The sequence below is a fragment of the Schistocerca nitens genome, chromosome 1 (assembly GCF_023898315.1).
Source record: "Schistocerca nitens isolate TAMUIC-IGC-003100 chromosome 1, iqSchNite1.1, whole genome shotgun sequence".
Lineage (NCBI taxonomy): Eukaryota > Metazoa > Arthropoda > Insecta > Orthoptera > Acrididae > Schistocerca > Schistocerca nitens.
Window position 1 is genome coordinate 55,107,781 of NC_064614.1, and position 13,864 is coordinate 55,121,644.

A 13,864-nucleotide genomic window follows, 5' to 3' on the forward strand; every position below is an offset into this window, starting at 1 on the left:
GCGGACAAGCGTAGTGTAAGCAATCTCTTTGGTAGATCTGTTGCACCTTCTAAGTGTCCTGCCAATGAATCGCAGACTTTGGTTTGTTCTACCCACAATATTATCTATGTGATCGTTCCAATTTAGGTTATTTGTAATAGTAATCCCTAAGTATTTAGTTGAATTTACAGCCCTCAGATTTGTGTGACTTATCGCGTAATCGAAATTTAGCTGTTTCTTTTAGTACTCATGAGAATAACTTCACACTTTTCTTTATTCAGGGTCAATTGCCACTTTTCGCACCATACAGATATCTTATCTAAATCATTTTGCAAGTCGTTTTGATCATTTGATGACTTTACAAAACGGTAGTGGACAGAATCATCTGCAAACAATCTAAGAAGGCTACTCAGATTGTCTCCTATGTCGTTAATATAGATCAGGAACAAGAGAGGGCCTTTAACACTTCCTTGGGGATTGCCAGATATTACTTCTGTTTTACTCGATGACTTTCCGTTTATTACTACGAACTGTGACCTTTCTGACAGGAAATCACAAATCCAGTCGCACAACTGAGGCAGTATTCCATAGGCACGCAGTTTGATTGGAAGACACTTGTGAGGAACGGTGTCAAAAGCCTTCTGGAAATTTAAAAATATGGAATCAATTTGACATCACCTGTCGATAGCACTTGTTACTTCATGAGTATAAAGAGCTAGTTGTGTTTCACAAGAACGATATTTTCTGAATCCATGCTGACTATATGTCAATAAATTGTTTTCTTCGAGGTACTACATAATGTTCTAATACAATATACATTCTAAAACCCTACTGCACATTGATGTTAGTAATATAGGTCTGTAATTCAGCGGATTACTCCTACTTCCCTTTTTAGGTATCGGTGTGACTTGAGCAATTTTCCAGTCTTTAGGTACGTATCTTTCTGTGAGCGAGTGGTTGTATATAACTGCTAAATATGGTGCTATTTTATCAGCATACTCTGAGAGGAACCTGACTGGTATACAGTCTCGACTAGAGGCCTTGCCTTTATTAAGTGATTTAAGCTGCTTTGTTACGCCGAGGATATCTACTTCTATGTTTCTCATCTTGGCAGTTCTTCTTGATTGGACTTCAGGAATATTTACTTTGTCATCTTTGGTGAAGGAGTTTCGGAAAACAGTGTTTAATAACTCTGCTTTAGTGGCACTGTTGTTATCGCGCAGTGAAGGTATTGATTGTGTCTTGCCACTGGTGTGCTTTATGTATGACCAGAATCTCTCTGGGTTTTCTGCCAGATTTCGAGACAGAATTTTGTTGTGGAAATTATTAAAAGCATCTCGCATTAAAGTGCGTACCATATATCGAACTTCTGTAAAACTTTGCCAATCTTGGGGATTTTGGGTTCTTTTAAATTTGGCATGCTTTTTTTGTTGCTTCTGCAACAACGATCTGACCCGTGTTGTGTACCATGGGGGATCAGTACCATCACTTATTAGTTTATGTGGTATATATCTCTCAATTCCTGTTGATACTATCTCTTTGAAAACATTCCACAACTTTTCTACACTTACATGATCAGATCGGAAGGAGTGAAGGCTGTCTCTTAAAAAGGCGTTAAGAGCATTTTTATCAGCTTTTTTAAATAGATATACTTTGCGTTTCTTTTTTAACGGTATTCAGCCTAGCAGCAACTGCCTTGTGGTCGCTGATCCCTGTATTCGTCACAACACTCACTATTTGTCCAGGATTATTTGTTGCTAAAAGGTCAAGTATGCTTTCTTGAACCATTTACGTTTTGAGTGGGCTCATGAACTAATTGTTCAAAATAATTTTCTGAGAAAGCATTCAGTACAATTTCGCATGATGTTTTATGCCTGCCGCTGGCTTTAAACGTGTAATTTTTCCAGCTATCAAGGGTAGATTGAAAACACCACTGACTTTAATTGTATGAGCGGAGTAATTATTTGAAATGAGACTGAAGTTTTCTTTGAACTGTTCAGCAACTATGTCTTCTGAGTCGGGGGGTCAGTAAAACAATCCAATTAATAGTTTAGTCCGATTGTCAGGTATAACCTCTACCCATACTATTTCACATGAACTATCTACTTCAATTTCGCTACAAGGCAAACTACCTCTGACAGCAATAAATACTCCACCACCAACTATATTTAATCTATCCTTTCTGAACACTGTTAGATTGTTTGAAAAAATTTTGGCTGAACTTATTTCCGGCTTTAGCCAGCTCTCTGTACCTACAACTATTTGAGCTTCAGTTCTTTCTATTAGGGCTTGGAGCTCTGGTTCTTTCCCAACACAGCTACAACAATTTACAACTACAATACCAATCATTTCTACAACTACCTTACTGTGTTTTACCTGCCCACTTTCTGACGGACGACCCTTCTGTGGTTCTCTGAGACCCTCTAACCTAAAAAACCGCCCAGTCCCTTCCACACAGCCCCCACTACCTGTGTAGCTGCCTCCTGTGTAGTGGACTCCTGACCTATTAAGTGGAACTCGGAAACCCACCACCCGATGGCGCAAGTCAAGGAATCTGCAGCCTACACGGTCACAGAACCGCCTAAGCCTCTGATTCAGACCCTCCACTCGGCTCTGCACCAAAGGACCGCAGTCGGTTCTATCGACGATACTGCAGATGGTGAGCTCTGCCTTAATCTCGGAAGCAAGACTGGCAGTCTTTACCATTCCCACCAGCTGCCCGAAACCAGACAGAATCTGCTCCGATCCAAAGCGACACACGTCATTGGTACCGAAATGAGCCACCACCTGCAGTTTGCTGCACCCTGTACTCTTCATGGCATCCGGAAGCACCCTTTCCACATCCGGAATGACTCCCCCCGGAATGCACACGGAGTGCACACTGGTTACCTTCCCCTCCTTGGCAGCCAAGTTCCAAAGGGGCCCCCTTATGCGCCTAACATTGGAGCTCCCAACTACCAGCAAACCCACACTCTGTGAATCCCCAGACCTTGCGGGCCAAGAAGCTTCCTCTGGAACGGGGTGGACGACTGCATCCGGCTCAGAGACATCGTCAGCCACAGGTAACGCCCAAAACCTGTTCATCAAACGAACCGGGGAGGCCCTACGATCGGCCCCATGGAAAGTTTTTCGCTGCCTGCCAGACTTTGGAATGATCTCCCACTCAACCACGGGTGAGGGATCAACCTCAGTGCAGGCAGTACCCGGGGAGGTCACAGCAGTGGACCGATCGGAGGACACGTGGGACGTACTCGGCATCCCTCGCATCCCCACTTCCGATCCCCCACACTGACGCCCCTTGGCAGCAGCCTGAAGCTGTGTGACGGAAGCCAACGCAGCCTGAATCTGTGAGTGAAGGGTCGCCAGCTCAGCTCGCATCTGTATCCAACAATCACAGTTCCTATCCATTACTGCAGTCGCTCCTGTTTGAAGCTCGTAAAAATATGTAACAAGCGAACGGTGTACTCGCCTTATTAGTAGCAGGAACTAGCGGTGCGCTCTCTCTGACGGTCTAACTGACACTGAGCTGTTCTATCCAAACAAACAAAAGCCTGCACGATACGAGAGTCGATACAAAGGTCGATAGCAACGGCGGTACTGTACACTACACTGTTATTGAAATAAAAGGTTGTGCCTAGGAAGCAGTCGAACACGCAATAAATTACAAAAATAAAGTAGTAACTACACAGTTAACTGAAAATAAGTCGCTCCTGTTTGAAGCTCGTAAAAATATGTAAAAAGCGAATGGTGTACTCGCCTTAGTAGTAGCAGGAACTAGTGATGCCCTCTGTCTGACAATCTAACTTGCCTAAAAACCTTGCTAATTACAAATACTAGTAATGTAGAACTTTGTTACCATTGTTCATATGTAAACATATACCTGATTGCTAGCTTCCTGATAAAGTAAAGCAAAAGTATATAGAAATAAGTGAAGTGTCTATACATCTAATGGCAAAAATATGTTAGCAAATCTTGTGCCCATTTAGTTTCAGGATAAATATCATTCTTAGTTATAACATTGTTACTGAAGTAGCATCCTCTGTTATTGCAAACTAGACAGTATAATTCAATAGAGATTTTATATATCTAAAAACAAAGATGTATCTAAAAACAAAGATGATGTGACTTACCGAACGAAAGCGCTGGCAGGTCGATAGACACACAAACAAACACAAACACACACACAAAATTCAAGCTTTCGCAACAAACTGTTGCCTCATCAGGAAAGAGGGGAAGGTGAGGGAATGACGAAAGGATGTGGGTTTTAAGGGAGAGGGTAAGGAGTCATTCCAATCCCGGGAGCGGAAAGACTTACCTTAGGGGGAAAGGACAGGTATACACTCGCAAGTCTTTCCGCTCCCGGGATTGGAATGACTCCTTACCCTCTCCCTTAAAACCCACATCCTTTCGTCTTTCCCTCTCCTTCCCCTCTTTCCTGATCCCTCTTTCCTGATGAGGCAACAGTTTGTTGCGAAAGCTTGAATTTTGTGTGTGTGTTTGTGTTTGTTTGTGTGTCTATCGACCTGCCAGCTCTTTCGTTCGGTAAGTCACATCATCTTTGTTTTTAGATATATTTTTCCCACATGGAATGTTTCCCTCTATTATATTAAAAACAAAGATGATGTGACTTACCGAACGAAAGTGCTGGCAGGTCGATAGACACACAAACAAACACAAACATACACATGTAATTCTAGCTTTCGCAACAAACGGTTGCTTCATCAGGAAAGAGGGAAGGAGAGGGAAAGACGAAAGGATGTGGGTTTTAAGGGAGAGTGTAAGGAGTCATTCCAATCCCGGGAGCGGAAAGACTTACCTTAGGGGGAAAAAAGGACGGGTATACACTCGCAGACACACACATATCCATCCACACATATACAGACACAAGCAGACATATTTAAAGACAAAGAGTTTGGGCAGAGATGTCAGTCTTTGCGGAAGTGCAGAGGCAAAGATGTTGTTGAATGACAGGTGAGGTATGAGTGGCGGCAACTTGAAATTAGCGGAGATTGAGGCCTGGTGGGTAACGGGAAGAGCGGATATATTGAAGAGCAAGTTCCCATCTCCGGAGTTCGGATAGGTTGAACAACATCTTTGCCTCTGCACTTCCGCCTCGACTGACATCTCTGCCCAAACTCTTTGTGTTTAAATATGTCTGCTTGTGTCTGTATATGTGTGGATGGATATGTGTGTGTCTGCGAGTGTATACCCGTCCTTTTTTCCCCCTAAGGTAAGTCTTTCCGCTCCCGGGATTGGAATGACTCCTTACCCTCTCCCTTAAAACCCACATCCTTTCGTCTTTCCCTCTCCTTCCCTCTTTCCTGATGAAGCAACCGTTGGTTGCGAAAGCTAGAATTTCGTGTGTATGTTTGTGTTTGTTTGTGTGTCTATCGACCTGCCAGCACTTTCGTTCAGTAAGTCACATCATCTTTGTTTTTAGATATATTTTTCCCACGTGGAATGTTTCCCTCTATTATATCAATAGAGATTTGGTTGTATTTAAAAGTTCACATTCCGAAGAATCTTTCTCCAGTATTCAGTTAACCAGGATTGTAAATTTCTAATCGTAACTTGTAAAACTTCAGCAAACAACAATAGATACATGTAGTTCTAATTATTATACTTTAAAGCCTTCCTTTACTCATTAAGACCTAGAAGTTTGATGTAGAAGTAAGTTTTAAGATCCCAAAATATATGGTGTATTCCAAAAATTTGTACTGAAAATTAAAATGAAGTATACTTTGACCTTATTCAGCTCTAATTCATGAAAATGTATTTATTTCAGTGAGTGAATTTACTACTGCTATGAAGGTCCCAGATCAAATGTTTAAGCAGAAATATGGTTTTGATAAACCAAAACCAGATGATCCACTTGTTTTCATCTGTACTACTGGAGCAAGAAGTTACATAGCTCTGAGAAACGCTCTTCGAATGGGCTACAAAAAGTAAGAAAACTCAGTTATTTATAAAAGAGATTTAGTTACATTTTATCAGTGAGAGATGAAAATAGAGTTTCTATGTATAAATTACCAAAGCTGATAGTACCTCAGCAAAGCTAACATAGATATTGATTTTGGGCTTTCAGAAATTTTTACTGGTTGTTTCGTCATGATTAGTCCTCTTATTTAAACAATGTGTAGCCAGTAATCTTTACAGTGAACCACAGCGGTGCGTAGGAAGTCGATATGAACAATTTTGTACAGGAGGCACATGGTCTATCAAGTGTGGAAAGTACCTCAATTGGCCTACAAGAATCACCAAAGCTACAGCACACTAGATTTTCAATATTCCCTAGATCTCTGTACGCAGACTACTAGTCCTAAGAGAAAAAATCGAATAGAACCATTTTTGTGTAGCAAATTTAATATACACACACACACACACACACACACACACACACACACACACACACAGGGAGGGGGGTCAGGATTGTTCAAGGCACTCACTCCTGCCACTGTAGAAAAATTTGCAGGTACGCAAATTTCTCATATTGGACCTTTTTTGATGTTCATTGACTGGGCTTATTACACCACTGGTTTAGTCACAAATTGTAAAATTGACATTTGTGTAAATTCTGAACTTGAAAGTAAAGTTCTTGTAAGGGTTAAATTTTAATCAGATTGGCAATAATTAGTTTTTGCATAATATTTACAAAAGTTATTTTTCTTTCATCGTCCTCATGGGCGTGTTTAAATTAGTAATGTGAACGAAATAGCTGACTCAACTGGTGGTGTAATAACCTCATTGATGAAGACCAAAATAGGTCGATTATGAGAACTAATTCATGTAGTCACAAATTTTTGTTCAGACGTAGGATGGAGTGCCATGGACAATATACCAGAAATCCTGACAGATGGGAATGGAAGGGGTGTGCATTTGTGTTGGGGCAGTGTGTGTGTGTGTGTGGGGGGGGGGGGATGTTTGTACATTTTTCTTGTGTCACTCGAATACCATGGCCTCAAGTGAAAATGTGTCCTAGTACAAAGTTAACCTACATTTAATTTTCTACAACAAGTGTCCTGTTAAATCTTTTTTTCTCAAGGACTAATAGTGCATAGAGAGCAAGAGAATATGAAAATCTCGGGGGGCACGCATATAGTGTCGTGTTTTTTGTAGGTCAGTTTCAGGTACATTACTTTCCCTACTTGATAGACCACAAGTGTCCTGTATAAAACTGTTCATCTCGACTTCCTCTACACCACTGTTGTACATTGTAAAAAGTTATTATTGTTTACATCCCATGCAAACATTTCCTTAACATGTTCTTATCTTGTATCATTTTTGCTTGTGATGTGTGTACTCAACAGTCATAAGTGCATGTTTCATTTTCTCACTACTTACATTCTACTCTCTGCCTCACCATGTCAACCTGAATTTGACCAGACTATTTTGAATTAAGCCTTCGTTTATCTCTGAACTTGACATTAATCTTTATTGTGATATGAACATGGTTTTTGTTGCCCCATTACAGCAGACCAAGTAAGTCATAAAACATAGAATCATGTTTCTACCCCTTACATCCATTAAGCCTTCAATTGAGGAATATAACCAAGGACATAATATGTTGCGTGTAAGTCTGCAAGAAAAATATCAACGCTAAGTTCACATACTCAACACACCAGTCTGCAGTTTAACATAAATACATTTTCTATAAAAGCAACCCAGTTTTATGGGCACTTTATAACTCTTTGCATAACAGATGATGTGGAGGCTGTGTATTCACTTTACAATATAAGCACCAACTATTACCTTCGATTAGATTAGATTAATTATTCATTCCATAGACCCACAAAAGAGGGAATCCTCTGGATGTGGAACATGTCAGATAAACACTTTACAAAGATGTAAATGGTCTACTGCACTTTTTGAGACATTCATGGATGGAACAGGAGGAGTTGGCCACCAAACATTCTTTTAAATAATGTTTAAATTGTGCCTTGTCTGAAACTAAACTCTTAATGGTTGCTGGTAACTTATTGAAAATATGCATTGCTGAATATTGGACTCCTTTCTACGCAAGAGTAAATGATTTTAAATCTTTATGTATGTTGTTCTTATTCCTAGTATTGATACTGTGTACTAAGCAGTTAGTTGGAAAAAGAGATGTATTATTTACAACAAACTTCATTAAGGAATAAATATACTGAGAAGTTGTGGTTAGTATGCCCAATTCTTTGAATAGGTTTCGACATGATGTTCTTGGATTTACACTACACATTACTATACGCTTCTGTACTCTAAACTTTTTTTCTCCGTTTGTGGAGTTACCCCAAAGTATGATACCATATGACATAATGGAGTGAAAATAAGCAAAATATGACCTTTTTTGTATTTATACCTACTATATCTGACATCATTCGCATTGCAAACACAGACTTGTTTAGGCACTTTAGCAGTTTGTTAGTATGTCGCTCACAACTGAATTTATTATCAAGTTGTAATCCCATGAATTTTACACTCTCAACTTCTCCTATTTCCATGTCATCCATTTTATACACACACTAAAAGGAAATCTCTTGGAATCATAACATGTAAGCTTTCACGGCCGGCGTCTTCATTAATTAAAACTTCCGGGCTGAATTGCCGTGGTCCATATATAAAACTTCTTCTCCTTCCTGACATTTCGTTGCCTACTGCGGGCAACATCTTCTGAGGTGAGTCGGTGACTGGCGGTCGACTTTGTACAAACGAAGTGACAATCGATTACCTGTAATCGAGAGAGATGGCACTAGCCAGAGATAGTTTTAAAGTCGAAAGCATGTGATGAGTGGTGGCGCCATCTAAGCGCTCTATATAAGTGGGACCTCCAGTGCCTAGCAGCCAGTGCCGATTCACCTCAGAAGATGTTGCCCGCAGTAGGCAACAAAACGTCAGGAAGTAGAAGAAGTTTTATATATGGACCATGGAAATTCAGACCTGAAGTTTTAATTAATGAATGAAATCTCTTGGAAGTTCTGAACTGCATACAGTTGGTCTTTTCAAAGTTTAATGACAGTGAATTGGCTGTGGACCACTTATTAATGCCATTAAAAATTTCATTAGCTGCCCTTTCTAAATTTATATTTGATTTACTATTTATTGCAATGTTTGTATCATCTGCAAATGAGACAAACTTGGCATCTGGTAATGTAACAGATGACAGGTCATTAATAAACACAAGAAAAAGTAGTGGACCTAGTGTGGAACCTTGGGGAACATCACATGCAATTTCTTCCAAGTCAGATGACGTCTGATTGCCTACTGCTGAAGTGTTACGTAATGACACCCTTTGTTTTCTATTAGTAAGATATGACTGAAACCACTTTGCAGCACTACCAGCGATGCCATAATATTTTAATTTACTTAAAAGAATGCTGTGATTCACACAGTCAAAAGCCTTTGACAGGTCACAACATATGCCAGTTGCCTCTAATTTGTTTTCTAATGAATTAAGGACATTTTCACTGTAAGTGTAAATAGCCTTCTCAATATCAGAACCCTTTAGAAACCCAAACTGTAACTTTGACAGTATGTTATTTTCACTAAGGTGCTTAAGTAGATGCTTGAACATAACCTTTTCGAAGACTTTTGAAAAAGCTGGCAAAAGTGAGATCATTTGGTAATTTGACAGCATTTCTTTGTCCCCTTTCTTGTGGAGAGGTATAACTTCAGCATATTTAAGCCAGTCTGGGAATGTTCCTGTGATAAGTGATTGATTACACAAATAACTTAAGATATGATTAAGCTCACATGAACACTCTTTTATTAACTTTGTTGATATGTTATCATAACCACTAGAATGCTTTGATTTCAAGAGCTTTATAATGGATTCTATTTCTTTAGGTGAAGTAAGTGTCAATTCCATTTTACTGAGATTGCTTGTGTGCACTGGTCTCAGATATTCCATTGCATTATTTACTGAACCTGACAACCCCATGCTATCAGTAACAGAGACAAAATACTTGTTTATATGGTTTGCACCACAACATGCGTTTGTTACCAGGGTTTCATTTATTTTTAGAGCTATTTGTTCCTCCTCATTTCTGGTCTACCTGTCTCTGATTTAACTATATCCCATATTGTTTTTATTTTATTACTGGATGTATTTATCTTCTTCTAATAATGCAGGTGTTTAGATTTCTGGATAACCTTCTTCAATATTTTGCAGTAATTTTTGTAATGAGCTATAGTGCTAGTATCAAAAGTGTTCTCACATGATATCTTTATCCCTTGTGTGATCCATGGTTTCTTATTAGACTTCTGCTTAATTTGAGTTACCTTCAGGGGAAAACAATTTTCACATAAGGTGCTAACTTTATTAATGAATGTTTTGTATTTTCCATTTGTGTCTCAGATGCTGTAAACATCCATCCAATTAATTTCTTTGAGCAATCTCCTTAGTTTCTCAGTTTTTTACTGTTTTGCTGGCCTTCTGTACTCAGTTCCGATAGATGTTTTACCCTGACAATTTTCAGAATTTAATGTTAGTTGTTGCATGTCATGATCAGATAGCCCATGTACTACTGGTTTTGTAATGTGGCTTAGTTGCCTATAATTGTCTATAAAGATATTATCAATGGCAGTCTTAGAACGTTTGCATACTGTAGTTGGGAAATTTACAGTAGAAATTAAATTGAATACAATGTAACTGATTTCAGTAACTGTTCATTGACAATGTTTTTCAGGACATCTATATCAAAATCACCAGCAACCACTAGTTCTTTGTTTCTTAATTTTAGATGACATATTAAATCTTCAAGACCATTTATAAACAGGTTGTGGATTGCAATTAACAACACAAGATTGACATTTCCATATCCATTCAACACAAGTTTGTTACAATATTTGTGTTACTATAATACTAATCATGCACCCATAAAGTGGAATGATTGTTCATTCCATTGCTTCACAGTGACTAAATTTATGATTTCTGTATAGGTTCTCGTGTAGTTGTGATCATCCTTCAATGAAAACTGAGTATTCCTTTGAGATATATAAGGTAATTGAAAGTGTTATTGAATATTAAAAATTTAAAGAACAAGTGCCTTATTGGTTTGACTGGAGTCATTCACCTGGGAAACTGCTTAACAGGATGAGGAGTAAAATAAGAAGATTCTGACAACCTACAAGATTGAAAAATCTGAGTGCTACAGAGTGACTGAGAAGACAGAAAAAAAATCTGAAGTAAGAGAAGGAAACACTAGAAATATAACCATAAAAGAGAGAATGTTTGACAACAAGAGACGAAATGCAAAATAGAAGCAAAACTATATGAGAAGCAAACTGCAGATTAATCTGTAGTGAAAAGCAAAAAATGTAATGATTGAGGAGGTGAAAATGGAAAAAAATGGCTCAAATGGCTCAGAGCACTATGCAACTTAACTTCTGAGGTCATCAGTCGCCTAGAACTTAAAACTAATTAAACCGAACTAACCTAAGGACATCACACAAATCCATGCCCGAGGCAGAATTTGAACCTGTGACCGTAGCAAAACAACAGTGTAGATCTCCGTGATAGGACCGGTTTTTCAAATACGCACTAGAGAGCACTGCCTAACAAATAGATGATGACATTTATACATTTTAATGGGTGTATCTTTTAATGTATTTATTCCTAAATTATATTTTCACATGATATCTGCATGCACATATAATTATAGATATAATTACTTCTCTCTAGTTCATTTGTTTATTGGCAAAATATTGATAAGAACGATGTTTGTGTCATTTATATCAGTGTCATTAGGTGACAGTCCTTCCTCACTCATTCTGTAATTTCAGCTGTTTTTAACAAAAAAGTCTATTTGTCTGATGATGTGTAATGGTTGAACTGCTTATATATTTGTACCTGGCCTAGTTTAATTTAGTTATGTCATGTTCCGTAGATTATTTTCATGATTATTTTATCGATATGATGTGGAACAAGTCAGATCACAAGATATATACACACACACATGAATAATGCTAATATTAATATTACTGAAATTTGTAGTTCTACACATGCAACTACATTTAGAGGTACAATTTTTTTTTCTTTTTTTTTTTTTTACCAGTTCTGAAACAGAAACTCTTCCATGGGATAGAAGGAGTTGTCCAAAAGAAATGATTTTAAGCTAGATTTAAAACTTGATCTGGTACCTGCCAGACACTTGATGTTGATGGGCAAATGATCAAAGATTTTTGTTGCTGGATAATGTACTCCTTTTTGAGCAACTGACAGCTTCAATAACGGATAGGAAAGGTCATTTTCCCCTCTAGTGTTGTACGTATGAACATCACTGTTCTTTGCAAATTGAGATGATAACGAATTTCACTAGCAAATATATGTACTCTGATGGTGCAGTTAAAATACCTAATTCCTTGAATAGGTGCCTGCATGACGTCCTTGGGTGAACACCACTAATTATTCTCACTGCTCTCTTTTGTGCAATCAATACTTTATGCCTAAATGATGAGTTACCCCAGAAAACTATTCCATAAGATATTATTGAGTGGAAATGTGCAAATACATTAGGAGGCTGATCTGTTTATTACCAAGACTAGCGATTATACGAAGAGCGAAAGAAGCTGAACTTAGTTGTTTGAGAAGCTCAGTAATATGCTTCTTCCAGTTCAAATTGTCATCAATGTGAACACCCAAAATTTTGGAGAAATCTACCCTGTTAACTGAACCCTGTACATATGCTACATCAATTGTTGTTGTTCGGTGTACAGACTGGATATAGTTTTTTTTTTTTTTCAAAACAAGGGAGAGTCCATTTCCTGAGAATCACTTAATAATTCTTTGAAAGACGTCCTAACACTATCTTCAGCTGCTTTTTCTGGGATGGGATTTATTATAACACTCATGTCATCTGCAAAAGGTACTAGTTCTGATTGCTGAACGTTAAGTGAGAGGTCATTCACATGAATAAGGAACAGCAGAGGACCCAAAATTGAACCCTGTGGGACTCCCTCTATGATAACTCCCCATTCACTAGAATTTACCACCCTCCCAACATTATTTGTGTTATTCAGCACAACTTTTTGCTTTCTGTTCGTTAAGTATGATTCAAACCAGCTGTGCGTATAGCCGTCAATTCCATAAAACCGGAGTTTTCCTAAGAGTGTGACATGACCCACACAGTCAAATGCCTTGGAAAGATCACAAAAAATACCGGCTGGTGATAATTTGTTATTTAGGGCTTGTACTATTTGATGGGTAAATGTGTAGATAGCATTCTCAGTTAAGTAACCGTGCTGGAATCTGAACCGTGACATGCTGAGTAAATTATTTTCACTTAAATGTGAGACTATGCTTGAATACATAACTTTTTTGAATATTTTAGAAAATGAAGTCAGCAATGAGATTGGTGTATAATTACTTAAGTCACTCTTGTCCCCTTTCTTATGAAGAGGTTTGACAATTGTGTATTTCAATCTGTCTGGAAAAATTCCCTGTGCCAATGAAGCATTACATATATCACTAAGGACTCCACTTATTAAATTAGAACAACACTTCAAAATTATGTTAGAGACTCCATCAACACCACATGAGCTCTTGTTTTTCAGTATATTTATAATTCCCTTACTTTCAGTGGGGGATGTTGATGCTGTTTATAAAGTCCTGGGGAATGACATTTTTAACATATTTTTTTGCTTCTTCAACTGAACCCTTTAACCCTGTTTTTGCTGCTACATTCAGAAAGTGATTGTTAAAAATACTTGCAACTTGTGAATTGTCACTCACATGATCATCATTTAGCTTCATTGTTATTGCTATGGTATGGTGTGCACTGTCAGGTTGCCCCGTCTCCCGTTTGACAATATTCCATGTAGTTTTAATCTTATTACCTGCATTATTAATTTCTGTCACAACACATAAGCTTCTCGACTTCTTAATGACTTTCCTTAAAATATTACAGCA

At 38.2% G+C, this 13,864-nt stretch overlaps 1 protein-coding gene across 3 annotated transcripts in view; it reads left to right on the top strand.

Annotated features, from left to right (window-relative positions):
• LOC126241142 (uncharacterized) overlaps positions 1 to 13,864 on the top strand; it is a 227,942-nt gene that overhangs the window by 39,737 nt on the left and 174,341 nt on the right. For all 3 annotated transcript variants that reach the window (XM_049947980.1, XM_049947984.1, XM_049947981.1), the window contains one exon: positions 5,765 to 5,924. In XM_049947980.1, coding sequence (XP_049803937.1) covers positions 5,765 to 5,924 — 160 coding nt within the window. The remainder of the gene's footprint in view (positions 1 to 5,764; positions 5,925 to 13,864) is intronic.